This window comes from Penaeus chinensis, chromosome 3 (genome assembly GCF_019202785.1).
Source record: "Penaeus chinensis breed Huanghai No. 1 chromosome 3, ASM1920278v2, whole genome shotgun sequence".
NCBI lineage: Eukaryota > Metazoa > Arthropoda > Malacostraca > Decapoda > Penaeidae > Penaeus > Penaeus chinensis.
In genome coordinates, this window is record NC_061821.1 from 20,957,701 (window position 1) to 20,975,036 (window position 17,336).

At 34.6% G+C, this 17,336-nt stretch overlaps 1 protein-coding gene across 4 annotated transcripts; it reads left to right on the plus strand.

Moving 5' to 3' along the window:
• Positions 1-329: 329 nt before the first annotated feature.
• On the plus strand, positions 330-15,831 carry LOC125038263 (RING finger protein 141-like). Of its 4 annotated transcripts, none has more exons than XM_047631702.1 (7): positions 330-484; positions 4,328-4,542; positions 10,347-10,502; positions 11,184-11,355; positions 11,594-11,672; positions 12,150-12,459; positions 14,626-15,831. In XM_047631702.1, the coding sequence occupies exons 2-7, from the start codon at positions 4,343-4,345 to the stop codon at positions 14,783-14,785; spliced, it is 1,077 nt and encodes a 358-aa protein (XP_047487658.1). In that variant the 5' UTR covers positions 330-484; positions 4,328-4,342; the 3' UTR covers positions 14,786-15,831. The 4 variants fall into 4 exon arrangements, with proteins under 4 accessions (XP_047487658.1, XP_047487676.1, XP_047487667.1 ...); XM_047631720.1 differs by having other exon boundaries at positions 12,150-12,399; XM_047631711.1 differs by having other exon boundaries at positions 362-399.
• The last annotated feature ends 1,505 nt before the right edge of the window (positions 15,832-17,336 follow it).

Sequence of the window (17,336 nt, forward strand, 5' to 3'; positions counted from 1 at the left end):
TTTCATCATCAATGACATAATCAGCGATAAAAATGATAATGGTAATGGTAATAATTGCAATTATATAATGATAATAATAATATAGCTGTTCAAAATAATGATAATTATAGTAGTAGTGCTAGCAAGAGTAATAATAAAAATCAACACAATTCAGTTCGGGCTTACACCAAATAAGAGAGAACGGGCCCAACGAAAAATACTCATTAAATAAATTCTATCCACATTCCATTATAACTCACATCCTCTTATAAACAAACACACAAAAAATTAAAATTGCTATTCACCTAAATTTAACTCTATATCTCCCATACCAGCCGAAAACAAAATAAGAAATAAGGAGGTAACCCCGCGCTCGCCAGGGAGAGGAAGAGACTAGCAGAAAGCCAAGACGATCAGCTGGTAGCACAACATCGCTAATTTTGTGGAATTTGTTGACGATTCTGTGGTAGACATTGTTGTAGGCAACCGTTTAACAGTAGAGCATGTGAGTATACTAATGAATAACCCTTAATGATTGTGGAAGTCAGTAATTTTGGGTTAAAGGCAGGAAAGTAAAGGGTTATGGTTCACCTTACGAAGACCTATCAGAAATTGTTCCTAATTTTGTTTTCCTTGTTAGATGCTTTTAGAGTTATTGATGCATTAAATGGCTTTGCGTGCAAGGTAAAACGGATAATGTGACATTTCTCTTGCAGTGACACACTCCATGACCGTGTGTATTAAAGACAACATAGGCTTTTCTAGTGACTTCACAAATGCGTATCATGAATACCATTTAACTAATTGGTTTTATTCCTCGGATTCAAGTTCGTGTGATTCATTTACATTAATATGAACGATTTAAATGAATAGAATGAATTCGATTTTGTTAAATAAATGACATGTTTATAAAAGTGAATCACATGGACAATGCATGTAAATATGAGCTTCGATTTAAAAGGATTTGCCCCTGTTGCATCATGTGTCTTCACAACAGATGTTCTTTGTAATCAGTACTCAGTGATTTAGCGTTTTTATGTCATGGCTGTTGGCAAATGGTACATGAATGGACATCTGTAATTTTCTGAATATTGATTTGTGTTGCTTTCCATACCTGCTCATCTTAGGGATTGATTATTGTGAACAGAAGAAGCAAAGTAAAACAAAGCAAAGAAGTAAAAAGGTGCAGATAGTGTTATCCCAAATATTCTTTTCCTGTGTCGTTCTTCTTTCAGGTTATTTTGTGGACAAATACATGCTTGCAAAACTCGAAGTACAACTGATACACTAAGACTTGAAAACAGTCCAACACTTATGAATTTTTGAAATGAAAAATACCTGTTACTGCATTTGCTAGGGAAAAGTTAACCAGAAATATTTCCAGTGAATCTATCAGTAATTTGTCAAAAAATAGTAATGAGAGATGAAATAGTGCCACTAGATAGCACTGGCAGTATATGCTTTTTATTGATATTCAAGGTTTTTGAGACTGAGGACTGCTAAAGCTGTCACTCTGTTTATATGTATTTAAAGACCAGCAAGGCATTAGAACTGTTGTATTCATTACCCCTGATAAACATAGTAGAAACGAATTACTTGTACTCGGGAATGCTTTATTTTCCCTTAAAGTGATATGCAACAGTCAAAGGAGATAGCTTGAGATTTATACATAGTCATCAGCATTGAGTTATGTATATTTAGGTGTTTATTATAAAATTGTTTTATTGCACAAAACTATCTGCCTCTGTCTTTTGAGCGTTCTTTATAGGGTGATTTTATCTTGACTGACTTAGCAATGTGTTTGTTATAGTTTTCTTGTATGGATAAATTTCATAAGAAATAATTCAGTTATGACAGTATGTTACACAGGTAACTAGATGGAAAAATCCTTGTGATTCAAAAAGGAATTTTTTTTTGCTCAAAATGAAAGGGGTTTTGCTTGCATTTTATTGTATGTAGTGTTCAGCCACAGGGATAGACAACAGTTTTTTTTTTTCTGGATAATAAGTGATATTCAGATAAAACACTGTAATAAAACAAGCACAAAGTGGTACAAAGTGATAAATCCTGTTTTTTTTAAAGTATTTAATGCTTGATTTGTATGGACTGGTATATGAAAGAGAGGGAGTTCTTGCTTTCTGTATAAAGTTTTGAGCTTATAATGTGGTTGTTTTCACAAAATGTTTGTGAAAATTTTGGAAATTTTAAATGGTGAAAACAGGCATTATTTTATAGTATTATGATCAGTGTATGTCTCTTAAGGGTGGCATATGTTATATCAAGGTGGTTAAGTGTAGTATGACTTTAAGTTGCAATTTTTAGAACAAGTGGTCAGCAGAGGAAGACAATTGGATGAAAAACACATGCAAGATGCAGTATGGGATTTGATGAACGGTCCTCCTCCTTTGTAACTTAATATTCTTGTATTGTACGAACCTCCAAAGTCTATATTATACAAAGCTCAAATGCATAGACTTTGTGATCAGTGAGCTGCAAATATTTGACAGAAGGATCAGGTATAGGAAGTATTTTTAGTTACTACTATACCATATGTTATACATTATCTCATAGTAACAGCAATGGAACGGGTTATCAGATAGCACACATTATCAGTGATATAGAGGAGGGCACAGCAGTCGGAAACTCCCACCCATCGGGGACTGTGAGTTTGACAGGTCTATTTTTAAGTAGGTTATGTCTTGGCATCTGTGGTTATTTATGGAGTTTGCTTGTGGTTTTGTTTGTTTGTTTTTCCAGTGAATGCTAGTTTGTTCTCTTATGAGTTATAATTTAACTGTATGTAAAAAGCAGGACGTGGAGCATATGTGTATGTGTGAGTGTGCATGTGTGTTTGTATCCTGGTGCTTGTGAATACCTATGTGAGAAATGTTTGCAGGTTTGGATATATTTATATATATGTAGATGCTTGTTCATATATGTGTGTGTGGGGGTGGGGGGGTGGGGGTGGGTGGGTGGGTAGGGTGGGTGTGTGGGTGGGTGGGTGTGGTATTGTCTTTACCAGTGTCTTTATTTAAGTGTGTATTAGCAAGTATATGATTTTACATGTAACACAACATTTTTGTGCTTTCTTATTATTTTTTACTTTTTTTGTTATTTATCCTGTTTGGTTCCCTGATTATAGTATTCTTATGTGAACTCCTTCACAGCAACTGAACATAACAACCTATAGCTACCATTATCATTATTATCCCATCACTTTAAAATAGACTGAATAGAAGTTGCAAGACCAGTCCAGCAACATCTCGCAATATCAGATGCTTATGTAACTCATAGTATTTAGTAGGTTTCTGTAGCAGATCCCATTAAAGGCTGGAGAAAGGGGAAGGTACGGGGGTGGGCTGGGGAGTAAGTCAACATAGTAAGGAAGGAAGACCTGTCATTCATAGATTCGTTTCCTTTTCATTGACTCGCTGTGGTTTCGTTTTATTAATTTTCTCAACATGTAGATGGCTTCACGTGTGCCTAGTCGCCAAGGAGTCAATTACAGGACCTACCCGATCTTACCTGTTTGCCTTGAATTTAAGTGAAAGTTTTCATTTCTGTTGCTGTTAAAATTGTTACTGATGATGATGATATTATTATTACAGCATTATTAACAGTTATAATATTGATTAGAATATGAGCCTTTCTCCGAGAATTCAAGGAATGGAGTAAATAGATGAGGTGAGGTAGGCCTAATGTTTGCTTAAAATCAGTAAAAGAACAGTCAGAGTGGAAAGTGCATGTTTAATTGCACTCTCAGCTTCAGTTGGTTAATATAGTTGTTATTGGTACCTCTATTTGTTGATTGGTGTGTCATCTATGCCTTATTTAGGTGCCCCCTGTAAGTACCATGCCAACATTTCCAGTGTAAACATCATAGTAGAAAGTATAAATATAGGTTATAAATTCATACAAGACTGATGAAATAGCTGTGATGCATGATTGAAATTATACTATCAAAGACTTGACTTGATAGTAGACTCATTTGAATATTATCTTATAAAACCATAGAATGCAAACAGTACATTGGTTTGTTGTCCTGTATTCTCCCAAGCAGTGGTGATAAATTGAAACTTTATTCAAGAGTCAAATGCATCTTCTGTGTTTTGATTAACCTAGAGGTATTGATAGTATGATAAAAAGTATTTGCAGTCCTAAATTGATAGGTTAAAAGAAAGAAATCGTTGTATAAATGAGAATGAGAAAAAAATCTTAAAAAAACTAAAAAAGAAAAGGAAAAATGAAAATCAGAAAAAAAAATGGAAACCTGGAAGAGGAGTATTGTCGTAAGTGTGTAAGGCTTTATCTTTGAAAAGGAGACATGAGTGTATTCTTCTCCCCTTAGCATGACACCAGCAGAATGGAGGACAGTCAGGAGGAGCGAGTGCACGACGAGGAAGAGTGGCATGTGGAGGCCATGGCTGTCATCCAGGACGTAAAGGACTGCGTCTCACTGATCAGCATCTCGTCCCTCCCTTCTTCGAACACCACCATCTTCTTCAACCTCACCACCCGGGAGAACAACTTTTACTGCATCGAACTGACGGCTTCTGGTTTCAGGTACGGGTGAATAAGGGTTCTGTCTTCCCGTCTGGAGGGAGGTTTGGGAGGTTTTGGGAGGGTAGGAATGATGTAGAAGCCTTCTCTCTGTCTCTCTCTCTCTCTTTCTCTCTTTCTCTCTTTCTCTCTTTCTCTCTTTCTCTCTTTCTCTCTTTCTCTCTTTCTCTCTCTCTCTCTCTCTCTCTCTCTCTCTCTCTCTCTCTCTCTCTCTCTCTCTCTCTCTCTCTCTCTCTCTCTCTCTCTCTCTCTCTCTCTGTGTGTCTCTCTGTGTGTCTCTCTGTGTGTCTCTCTGTGTCTCTGTCTCTCTCTGTCTCTGTCTCTCTCTGTCTCTCTCTGTCTCTCTCTGTCTCCCTCTGTCTCTCTCTGTCTCTCTCTGTCTCCCTCTCTCTCCCTCTCTCTCCCTCTCTCTCCCTCTCTCTCCCTCTCTCTCCCTCTCTCTCCTCTCTCTCTCTCTCTCTCTCTCTCTCTCTCTCTCTCTCTCTCTCTCTCTCTCTCTCTCTCTCTCTCTCTCTCTCTCTCTCTGTCTCTCTGTCTCTCTCTCTCTCTCTCTGTGTCTTTCTCTCTATCTGTGTCTCTCTGTCTCTCTGTGTCTCTCTCTCTCTCTCGTGTCTCTCTCTTTCTCTGTCTCTCTCTTTCTCTCTGTCTCTCTCTCTCACTCTCTCTGTCTGTCTGTCTGTCTGTCTGTCAGTCCATCTAGAGGGATGTGTGGGAGGTTTTAGGTGGGTAAGAATGATGTAGAAGCCTTTTCTCTCTCTCACACACACTCACTCACTCACGCACTCTCACTCATTCACCCTCACTCACTCACTCAGTTTGTAGTTGTAATGTTGCCATGTAATGTGCACTTGCTTCATGCAAACTTTTTTGTTTTTGTTTTTATGTGCTACCACCTTGTTTTGTTGATTCTTTATTTTTTTTTCTCTCTCTATTAGCTGTTAGTCTTAGTGTAATATTTTGTATATAGAATGTTGCATGTTGTATCGACCTTTATGTAATTGATGAAATTTTAGCAGTGAGCCATAACCTGACAGGTGAATTGTTAACCTCTGTGTAGTGTTGAGTATAGTGGTACAGAGGAGAATCTTGGATCCTGGTTTGCCACAGGATATCAAGTTGCAGAGCAGGTCTTGCCAAGTTCATTGGGCATACGTAGAGTGGAATATGCACATTATGTAAAGTAGCTAGGGATTTTGGCAATTTGTAGTTGTTGTTTTTTCATTTTTTTTCTCTTTCTCTTCTTATCATTACTATCTATCCTCTTCTCATACTATCTCCTCTTCTTCTTAGTCATTCTTTACCTTGGGTTATGAGAAAGCAGTGTCCTGGGCTGTATTTTTTACAAGGGATGCAAGGACATAGAAAGTCTGGTCCCAGTTTACAAATATGTTCATGTCTTATATCATACTCATATACAGGTTTTGTCTACAAAGAGTAGGATATTGTTTACTTTGTATATATTTGTTCTCTCTTTCTTTCCTTCTTAATTTACTCTGTAATCGTGCCTTTGCTCTGTCATACATTATCCGTTCTCATTTTGAATCTTTGTACATAGCTCTTTAAAGTTCTGTTTTCATTATAATTACTGTTATGATCATGTGTGTTCGTTGTAGATGTCTGTACCAGATGAATTATGTCACCAGGATTGTGAGCAGAAAGCACGATGACAACAGCGAACCTCTAGAGCAATACTACGAGACTCCTTACGCACTATTGGACAACATCAGCCCCCTTTACAGAGAGAGCTTCAGCTCGGCACTGGCAGCCAAACTGATGCTCCTTGAGAGCCTGAATGAGGCAGATGAGCCAGAATGATCAGTGAATCACGAAGAACTGCAGAGAAAGGAAGAAAAGTCTTCTTTTGCTCTTACTCAACAGAATTTTAGCTTAGTAAGAAGTAGCATGCTAAAAGTGACTTGGTGCAGGTGTGCTGAATTGCTGTAGTTGGCATTGTAATGTAAAAAGATTCAACAAATTATTAAAAGTTCTCTGGCCTGGAGGTCTGTGAAACATCAATTCAAAGTGGATGCTTCTCTTCTAGCCCTGAAATCATAGATTTTTTTATGGAATGGGGACACCATAATAAGACACTTAAATATATGAAAACCGGAACTTTCATGCAGTTGAAGTGTAATTAAAATTCAGCTCATTATGTGATCTAGAAAAAGAAATCTAGAAGCCAGCTTTCCTGAAACTACTAGTAAAACTGAGGGTAAGTTTACTTTTTTCCATTGATCATAGGCAATATGAAAAAGATAATACATATATACTTCTATTTTTGTGTGTATGCAAATTGTTTTGTATCTCTAAATAAGTACTGGTAAATGCTGAATATTTTTCTATAGTTTTGGAAGAACAAAAGAAGTTGTTTTTTTCCTTCAAGGCATGTTTCTTCTGACATAATTGATGTTTACCAACTTCGATGTATTTGTGAGAGACATTGACGCAAAGATGAATAGAGATTAGATGTGTTCACTGTCAAGCATGAGATCATTTGATAATACATTATGGACCGTAACAGCAATGTCTTTTATTTTATAACTCCCTTTTCAAGAAGAGCTAAGATTTGCCCATGTTATATATTATACATCAAAGTAAAAATTATGTTTTTTGTCTTGCTCCCTTCATTTTGGTGGTGGTGATTGTTTTTCATTGGTTCATTAGTTGGTGTTCAGTCAAAATCTTGCTGTAATATAATTTTCATTTCTCTGTCAACTTTTACTGCAAGTAGGAGCTACACTGACAATAAATTCATATCTTTCATACAAAGCCAGAGATAGAGTTCTGCATCTATGATTCATTCTTTTAATGCTGTCACTCGTTAAATTAATCTTTAAAAAAGATTCTGTCCTTTCTCAGCTTTTGCAAACAAGGAAGACATTGCGAAAATAGAATGGGCATAAAATGTTAATGGCAGATGTTCAGGTCTACTATAGTCAGGTGAAGTGTTGAATGAGCTTCTGGCAGACAGTTATCAGGTGCTGTGGTGGCTGCTGGGTTATGAGAATAGCCTGGAGATCTGCCAGGGTATTCTGTAGTATAAATCACCAGCTGTCATGTACAGGTAGTAATGCCTAAGTTATGGTTTGAACCTATTAACTCTGTGTGTGTGTGTGTGTGTGTGTGTGTGTGTGTGTGTGTGTGTGTGTGTGTGTGTGTGTGTGTGTGTGTGTGTGTGTGTTGCTTGTGTGTGTGTTGCTTGTGTGTGTGTTGCTTGTGTGTGTGTGTGTGTGTGTGTGTGTGTGTGTGTGTGTGTGTGTGTGTATGTGTGTGTGTGTGTGTGTGTGAGTGTGTGTTGCTTGTGTTACTTGTGTGTGTGTGTTGCTTGTGTGTGTGTGTGTGCGTGCGTCGTGTGTGTGTGTGTGTGTGTGTGTGTGTGTGTGTGTGTGTTGCTTGTGTGTGTGTGTGTGTGTTGCTTGTATGTGTGTGTGTGTGTTGCTTGTGTGTGTGTGTGTTGCTTGTGTGTGTGTGTGTGTGTGTGTGTGTGTGAGTGTGTGTTGCTTGTGTGTGTGTGTGCGTGTGTGCGTGTGTGTGTGTGTGTGTGTGTGTGTGTGTGTGTGTGTGTGTGTGTGTGTGTGTTTTGCTTGTGTGTGTGTGTGTGTGTTTTGCTTGTGTGTGTGTGTGTGTGTGTGTGTGTGTTTTGCTTGTGTGTGTGTGTGTGTGTGTGTGTGTGTGTGTTGCTTGTGTGTGTGTGTGTGTGTGTGTGTGTGTGTGTGTGTGTGTGTGTGTGTGTTTTGTTTGATATGCAGAACTGTAAACATTTTACCATCACTTTAGGTATTTCATAAAAAGAAAAACAATAGAATACTAGAGAAAATATGTATATATATATATATATATATATATATATATATATATATATATTTTAAGAAATACAGATAGAAATATTGCACATTTGGTTGAGTTAAACAAACTAGAAATAAGAAAAATAACTATATATTGTCCTTATTGCTATTGTACAAACTGGTATAGAATTCTCAAGCAATATTCCCATAACACGCAACCCCCTTAAGATGGATGCTTAGAAGAGGCCCAGCATGCGCAGGGGCTTATCCTTTTGGCAGCGTGCCTCTTCTCCCCATGGGTTCCTCACACTTTTTGTTTTCTTTATGGGAAATACATTTTGCCTCCACCCCAAACACCCCACCCACCCCACCCACCCCACCCCCACCCAGCCAGATTTAGATGCATCTTTTTCTTGGGCTTCTGATGATTATGATGATGATTGTTGTTATTGTTGTTGTTGTTATTGTTTTTATTATTATCATTATTATTATTATTATAATTATTATTGTTGTTGTTGTTGTTGCTATTATTATTATTATTATTATTATTATTATTATTACTATTATTACTATTTTGATTATCATTATCATTATTACTGTTGGTATTATTATCATTTTTATCATTATCATCATTGTTATTAATGTGTTTTTTTTTTGTTTTTTTATTGTTGTTTTGATTATTGTTGTTGTTGTTGCTGTTGCTATTATTATTAATATTGTTATTATCATTATTATCAGTAGTATTTTTGTTTTGTTATTATTATTATTGTATCATCATTATTATTATTATTATTATTATTATTATTATTATTATTATTGTTGTTGTTATTGTTATTACTATCATTATTACTTTTATCATTATTATTATTGTTATTATTATTATTATTATTATTATTGTTATTGTTATTGTTATTATTATTATTACTACTACTACTGTTGTTATCACTATTTCTACTATTATTATTAATATTATTGTTATAATAATAATTATTATTATTATTATTATTATTATTATTATTATTTCCCATTAATTTTGAATCTTTAAATAGATTGCTAGTGATGTTTCCCATGCCTGTTACAGAACTGCTTTGCCAAAATTATATTGCTTGAGACCGTTTCATTTTGGTTTGAAAAATGATTTTGCATTGTTGGGCTGTTAAAGGATATTGTACTCCAGTTGTGTAGTCAAATCGTAATTGCAATTATTATTATTATTATTATGTATATATATATATATATATATATATATATATATATATTTTTTTTTTTTTTTTTTTTTTTTTTTTATCCATCATTATCTTTACCTTTATCTTTCCATGGCATGCTATTACTAGTCTGAGGGGGGGGGGGGCTGCCATCTCCATTATCATTTTAGTTTATTGTGTTTCTACATAAATGTCTCCACAAACAATTGTTTAGTCAACGTGAAGTTAGTTACTAGCCTTACCTACGCCCCTGTTTACCTCTTTCCTTAATTTTAAAAAATATATATGTAATTTTTTTCTGTTAACATTTTGTTGTTGATAACATTATGATAATTGTAATCAGTGTTAATAATTACACTGCCAATATTAATAGCATTGGAAAAAAGAAAACTCAAGAGGAAATTAGATCACATAGGCCAATTAGGGCTAACTATTCATTATCAAATTCACTAAATAGAAGTACGGTGGACAAAACATGTTCTAAGTAGCATTGGTTTAATTGTTTTGACTTTAACTCTCTATACCAAAAAGATGTGCTGAATTATGTACATCAGAGGAGCTAGACTTTATTTCAACATGAATAGAAGTGGGTATTGAAAGTGTGTTTTTTTTTTTTTTTTTTTTTTTTTTTTTTTTTTTTTTTTACTAGCAAAAGATAAAAGGAGAATGGCATTCATGTTTTATGACAGTTTTTTAACAAATCATCATGACTGTAATCATTCTTATTAACATCTACTGACCATTTTATGAAGCCTATCTTGCAGGAAAAAAGGGAGTAAAAAAAAAACGCAGATAAAGAACGTTTTTACATCCACAGTAAGATGGGTCAAGGCAACAGCAACCCTTTACGGGAGAACCTGGAGTCCCTTCACAACCAGCTGATGAGACAAGCTGGTGCCGATTATGACATTGCCACCACCACCACACTCACCTACGACCACTTCCTGGGATACATTACACAGCTGAATCAAATGTAAGGATTTTTGCGTTACGCTGGAGATGGGTGTCGTTGTTGTATTTTCCTGTTTTTCTTGCTCTTCTTTCTTTCTTTTTTTTTATTTCTTGGTCTCTTTCTTTCTTTCATTTTCTTGTTTCTTGTGCTTTCTTTCTTTCTTTCTTTCCTTTCTTTGTCTTTTCTTTCTTTCTTTTTAATTTTTCTTTTCTTTCTCTCTCTCTTTTTCTTTCTCTTTTATTTCTCATTCCTCCTTCCTTTCTTTGTCCTTTTTTTTTTCTTTTTAATTTTTCTTTCTTTCTCTCTTTCTTTTTCTTTCTCTTTTATTTCTCATTCTTTCTTTCTGTCTTTGCATCATGTTTACCGCAGTACGTAATAGCTCATATCAGAGGCAGAGGAAACATTTGAATTGGTGTTGCCAGGTTGTCTCGGGTTCTGATGGGCTGGAGTTCAAGGCATCGTGTTTACCAAATTTCAAGCAGTTTAAGTTGCATAGCCTCATGACCAAACAGATTTGTTGGTGTTAGAAAGACCCTCTGGCTTCAGTGTCTTGGATTTTACTTTAGATCAGATTGATTATCTTCATTATTATTTTTGATAAAAATTTTGGTATGAAGCATTTGTGTTCAAAGTCTTAATATGTAGATCTATATTTATATTTGGCAATTGTATACATGTCATGTAAAATGTCTATTCAAACAGATGCAGAGAGTACAAAGATAGCGAGGGTCACGTCCTTGTATTTGCTGTGAAGAAAGGTACAGACTCCACCATATTTTGGAAAGCAACAGTTCGTATTGCATGTGTGAAACTCAATACATCAACGAATAAAGTCTTGTCTTACAGGCTTCTCAATATACGACAATTTCTACAGGTACGTATCAATGGAAAATGCATTTAGATAATTACATGGAATGTGAATTTCATATACAAATGTCTGATTAGTGAAGCTACTATAGGATTTTGTTTAGAAATCTTAGAAAAAAATTTTGTTGTCATTCATGAGAAATGTTTGATAAAGAAATCTAGATGATATGCCTTGATTCATATGAGGAAATTCAAGTATTTTATACAGTATTAAATTTTCTCCTTTTTTCTTTCATTTTTTTCAGGTATTCCGTCGTATAACATACGAGTGCACAGGTGGTTCCTTAGGTGGTGTTGAAGGCATGCTTGGTGTTGATTCTGCAGGTAAGCTCATTTACACTGATGTTTGAGAAACAACCTTACAGGATTTACAACAAGATGTAGTACTGCAAGTTAACCCTTTGATACCAGGATGCCATAATATATACATAGCATGTCCACTGTCATTTAGTTTATTAATTTTGCATATACACAGATGGCTGCACTACAGTATAGTCACCAAGGAGTCAGTTGCTGGTTCTACTTGATCTCACCTGTTTACCCTTGTCCTTGATTTTTGGAATTGTGTTTACTTTTACTTTCTCTCTGTTGATGGTAACATTATGATAATCCCATAGTTAATAAAAATAGTAATGATAGCAGCAATGATGTTAATAGCATTAGAAGAAATAAAAGAATGTTCCAAAACCTTAAGGAATGGGGATATCAGGGGAGTTCAGTGAGTAAGCACTTGTGAAGCCATCTGTGTGCAAAATAATTCCAAAAATAGATAGATATATTTCTGAAATGTTTTTTCCAAAGATGGCAGTTCAGGTGTGCGGCGCGAGGCAGTGCCCGTCCCTCCTACTATGGCAGCGTCGATGGTCCTAGGAAGGATGCAGGAGCTCCAGGGTGGGACAGAGAACCCCTTGCAGGAGGAAGATCTGCGAAGCGACGGCGCCACGGGAACCTGCGGAACGAGCCTGGAGGAGTGCGTCATCTGCCTGGAGAGACGACCTGACGTGATCCTCCCCTGCGCCCACGCCTACTGCCTCCCCTGCATCGAGCAATGGTGGGAATATGCTAGCCCCTCCTCTCAAGAATGTACTTCCAGCAGTGTTGTGTACTCCATGTAAGAGAGAGAATGTCGATTTGCAGGGTGCTTTCGAACCCTCATATCTTCTGCTGAAAAAGCTTTGCTTGCTTGCCTTGCACACACTAAGCCTCTCTCTTTATCCAATCTTGCACTTGGTCCCCTTGTATTGGCACTTGTGGTAAATCATGGAAGACTCTTTGGGGTTATTTGTACTGAGCTTAGGAATATTATTTTTGTTTACTTGTTTTTCTCTATAATTTGCTTCTTTTAAGATGATTTTCTTATTTGATTACTTCTGTGATCCTCTGTTCTTGTTTTCCCATATAATTTCTTTGATCCATCTATCATCATTAACATTATTCATCATCATTATTCTTGGTTCTGTGTTTGATGTAATCATAATAATTTTCTGTTAGCATGAATAAATCATATTTTATATTTGCTTGCTGTTTTTCAGTTAGTTTAGTTTTTGTCTGATTGTTACTTCCAAAGTTAGATGAGGAATACAGAAGTATAATAAGAAATATAAGTATGATTAAAAAGTAATTATTTTTAAACTTAGTGTGTATTAGAAATTTAACCCAATGCCAACAGGTATGACGTGTACGTACGTGCTACACCCACTGTGAGTTATTTGTTTGATTGTTTTTACACATAGATGTTTTACAATATCTTATTTTGCTGTTACTAATGTTTATAACATGATAGTAATTATAGTGTTTATAATGAAAATAACACCATTGATATTCATAGCACTAGCAAAAAAAAATACATTTTTCCTGCCAATTCAAATCATGTAAGGTCACAAGGTCTACTAATTGACTCCTTTGTGGCTAAGACCTTTCACAAAAATATAGAAAATGAGCACAGCATTTTCCCCATTTTTTGTTCATTTTCCCTGGCGGCATTGGGTTAAGAAGGAAAATACCAATAAGACAAGTTTTGTAAACCAAGAGAAGTCAATAGTATAAAGGGAACTGTTGTCTTCATTGTTAAAATGAACAAAAAAAATATAGTTAAATTTTATGACCAAGTGCCCAGATAAAGGGAAGAAGACCCTTGAAGAGACTTCCAGTTTGTTGTGTAGGCAGTAAAGGCTTGTACTAATAGTATGTGTATGTATGTTGATCTAATGTTTAACTCTTTGTGATTTTGTAATAACTGTTAACCTCTTTGTGTACTCAAATGTTTTATAAGATTAATGTTGTATCACTTAAGCTTGCTTGTATTGGCTCTGTCTTGCACTTAGCACATTTTCGTAACCCAGCAAGTTTGAATATCTATTTTCCTAACATCGTAACAGGCAAGTTGGTTTGATTTTGTTTACTGACAAGGATATTATTAGTGAACAACACTTATTTTAAGAGTTATAAAATCTTGCCAGTTGGAGGAATGGCTCTTTGTAGGACTAAAGGATTTTCTGTACAAATTGATTGATTGATAACTTTTTTTTATAACAAAATGATACAGATATATAGTGCAGAGATATTATATAGATAGTTTCTCTTTTTCTTTCTTGTTTTTATTTTTGGGCAGTGTGAGTACTCACCATTCTTGTTTCAGGTTATAAATATTGCATATATACACAGGCATAGAAGCATTCGCACGATGCTGGCACGAAAATAATTTTTAAAATGTTTAGAACTTTGCTAATATTTAATAGCTGAACAAAATACATAAAATTCATGTTCAGATGCTAAGATGTATCAATAAAGATATAGCACTAATGATAATATAAAGGTGATCTTTGTAAAGAATGAATAAGATATTTGGATTTAGAAATATATATATATATTTTTTTTTTGTCTGTATATTTGATAGCAATTTTATTCACATGCAGATTGAAATGTTGGCATTTCATGAAAAAAATATGAAATGTTCCTTGTAGAATTAGATTTAGCCACATTGTTATCTCCTCAAATACTAAGAAATACACTTTGTATGTTTGTGGGTATATATGTGTATACATATGAAATATATTTATACTAATACAAATCTCCTTCTTCATGTAATTCAAATTAAATAGTTTCTCACAAAAGGCTGATGGTCCATTGATATTAATGAGAATAAAATCACAATATTAAACTTGACTTCAAATATAATTTACGTTGCTTCTCGTGGGTTCTCCTTAAACATATTTTTGTAAACAGTGAAGTTTGACACCCAATCACATTTCCTTTATTTTGATCACCCCCCTAACAGGTCTGTTGTGGATAAGACATGCCCTGTGTGTCGCGAATCGTTGAAGAGCACAGACGACACTTGGGTATTGTCGGAAGTGCCAGATGATGACCAGGTCAACGAAGAGATCCGCAGAACGTTGATCGGCTTGGCAGGAGACAAGGCTCAGAGTCCCATGTAAAAAAGCTGAAGAAGGAATTAAGAGAAGAGAGTATAAATGAACTAAGATAAGTAAGAGGAATGAAAACAAACAGGAATTGTAAAAAATGATGCTGAATTTCTTTTTCTTTGAAACTGTAAATAGCAAATACAGTGCATTAAGTTCAGATTTTATGATACATAATTACTCTGAGTCATTATTATGAGTGAATAACATTTTTACATAGAGAATACCATACTCCATGAAATAGTATAAGCTAGATATTCCTGATTTAATAGAGCTGGCATAATAAAGGATTTTAACATTAAAGAAAAAGGAGATAAGGGTATAAAAGTTCAAAAGTGTATAGCAACACAGGAGAGAAAACAACAGCAAAGAAAAATTATACAATACGTTTCCTTCAACCATGATTGAGGACTTTCATAGGATGTGTCCAAATGTTGTGATGTTATTAACAGTGTGGAGGTGTGTGAAATGTTTTATTTGAAAATTTAGATAAATAGATGAGTGAATAAATTTACAGGAAGAAAAGGCTCTGAGTTTCAAGTGCCTCAAAGAAAAGTCTGTATAGATTGAGAATCTCAGAATTACACATGTTATTATCAATATTATTACTATTATGATATGGGCAAAAAAATGTATTCCCATTTCCCAAGACAAAATCCAGCGGGTGGAGATCAGTAAAGCTAATTTACAAGAGGTCAGTTGTTTAATCCATTGCTTCAAAATCATGCTATGTTTCAGCTGTCATAATAACTGTGTAGTTATTATGACAGCTGAAAGGATGACACTCCAAATGCCAAGCAATCAGGCATTAGATTCTTTCAGGACTAAAAATCAAAGGAAGATTATTCACATATGCTTTTCCTCACATTACGTGTTTGTGTTCATTGTTTTCCTTTGATCCTGAGTTTTCATTCTTGCCTCACTTTCATTTGACTTTTGTGTAAACCAAACATGTCGCTGTGAACTCGACGACGAAAATTACTTTACTGGCTCATAGTTTGCCTGCGGACTCTGCTATGGCAAAAGTTATTGTACTATGAATATGTAAATATATATATATATGCATGTGTATTTTTAGCCCCTTATATGGATACAGTTAATGGTTTTATACAGAATAATCCATTCAAATGTATAATGGAAGCATCATACCAAATACATTAATATTACTTGTAATAAATAGTTTTATTCATCTAGTCATGCATTTAGCAGTTTATGGAAATCCAGTGTGTACTTTTCAAATGAAGAGCTAAGGCATTGTGCTTATAATTTGTTATTCTGTATTATCAGACTCAGGATTAAGCTGGATATATTGTATCTGCTTTATTGAGAGTGTCTTCATAAATACAAAGTTTTAGGAGATCAGATACTGTAATGTCGAGTAATGCTTTGTTGCAGTGAATATGCAAAAAAGTTTGTTTGATAGTAAGGCTATATAAAAAAAAAACAATATTTGGATAGTATCATATACCCTTCAATCTGAGCCAAATCATTTTCTTTGTTTATGCCTTTTATTTTTTTTTTTATATATTTTTTTTATCTAAACCCCACAGACATATATAAATTTTCATATATAATTGATTTTTTTTATTATTATTTTTAATGAGATAAAAAGGATTTATTTGGGCAAAGGGAATGCTAACCAAATATTTTCTTTTTTTGTATGGCCTAATCATGTGTCACTGGAAATAAGAATGCACTGTAGCTCTCTTTGCTTGAGGAACAGATTTCTCTGAAGTACCTACTTAAAATCACACTTCTTAATTCCTTTGTAGTGGGCATGGTTCAAACACAGGTTGAAATTGTTGAACACAGTGGTGAAAGGAATGGCCCTGTGACTCTCCAAAAGTTTGTGTTTTTGTATATCCAAGGTTTCTTTTATTTTGTGCTCTAGGTGATAACTTCAAGTGTATAAAGGAACCTTATAGATGTATGTAGTCTTTGTTTTGAGTAAGAGTTATATATAAAGACTAATTGTAAGTTATGACTAGATGTGGTAAAGAATGTAAAACTGATGATTTAAAAGCATTCACTATTTCTAGACGTAAATTGTGACTTTGGGAGGTATATAATCTTTGCTATTAATGTGTTATCTGTCATTAATCAAGAGATAGAGTTGGTTCATATGAATAATAGTTGATGTAAAGATTATGTGATATGGTTTTAACATGCTTTTTGGTCTTGTGGAATGTTTTAAAGGGAATTGAAACAAAGAAGATATGAATTGTTGTGTTCATGATTTCTCAACACACACAGGTCTTATGGTTGCCGTGGATAGTATTATTTTGCACAAGTGGAACAAGCATTACAAAAGGTTACTTTGCTTTAAAGAAATGTTGACAGATTTTATTATTCTGTGGGCCTCTTAACAGCTTGAATGCAAATATCTGTAGGACATGTAGTAAAGAATGGGGAGTTGAACTGTTTTAAAATTAAAATGATTTTTATTTCTTTTCTTTTAGTTTGATGGTGCCCCAGGCTTTGGTCAAAACATAGTATTCTATTTCTTAGATTTCTTTGAGTAGAAACATTAAATATATATATGAAAAACATGTTACTGGTAGGTCAT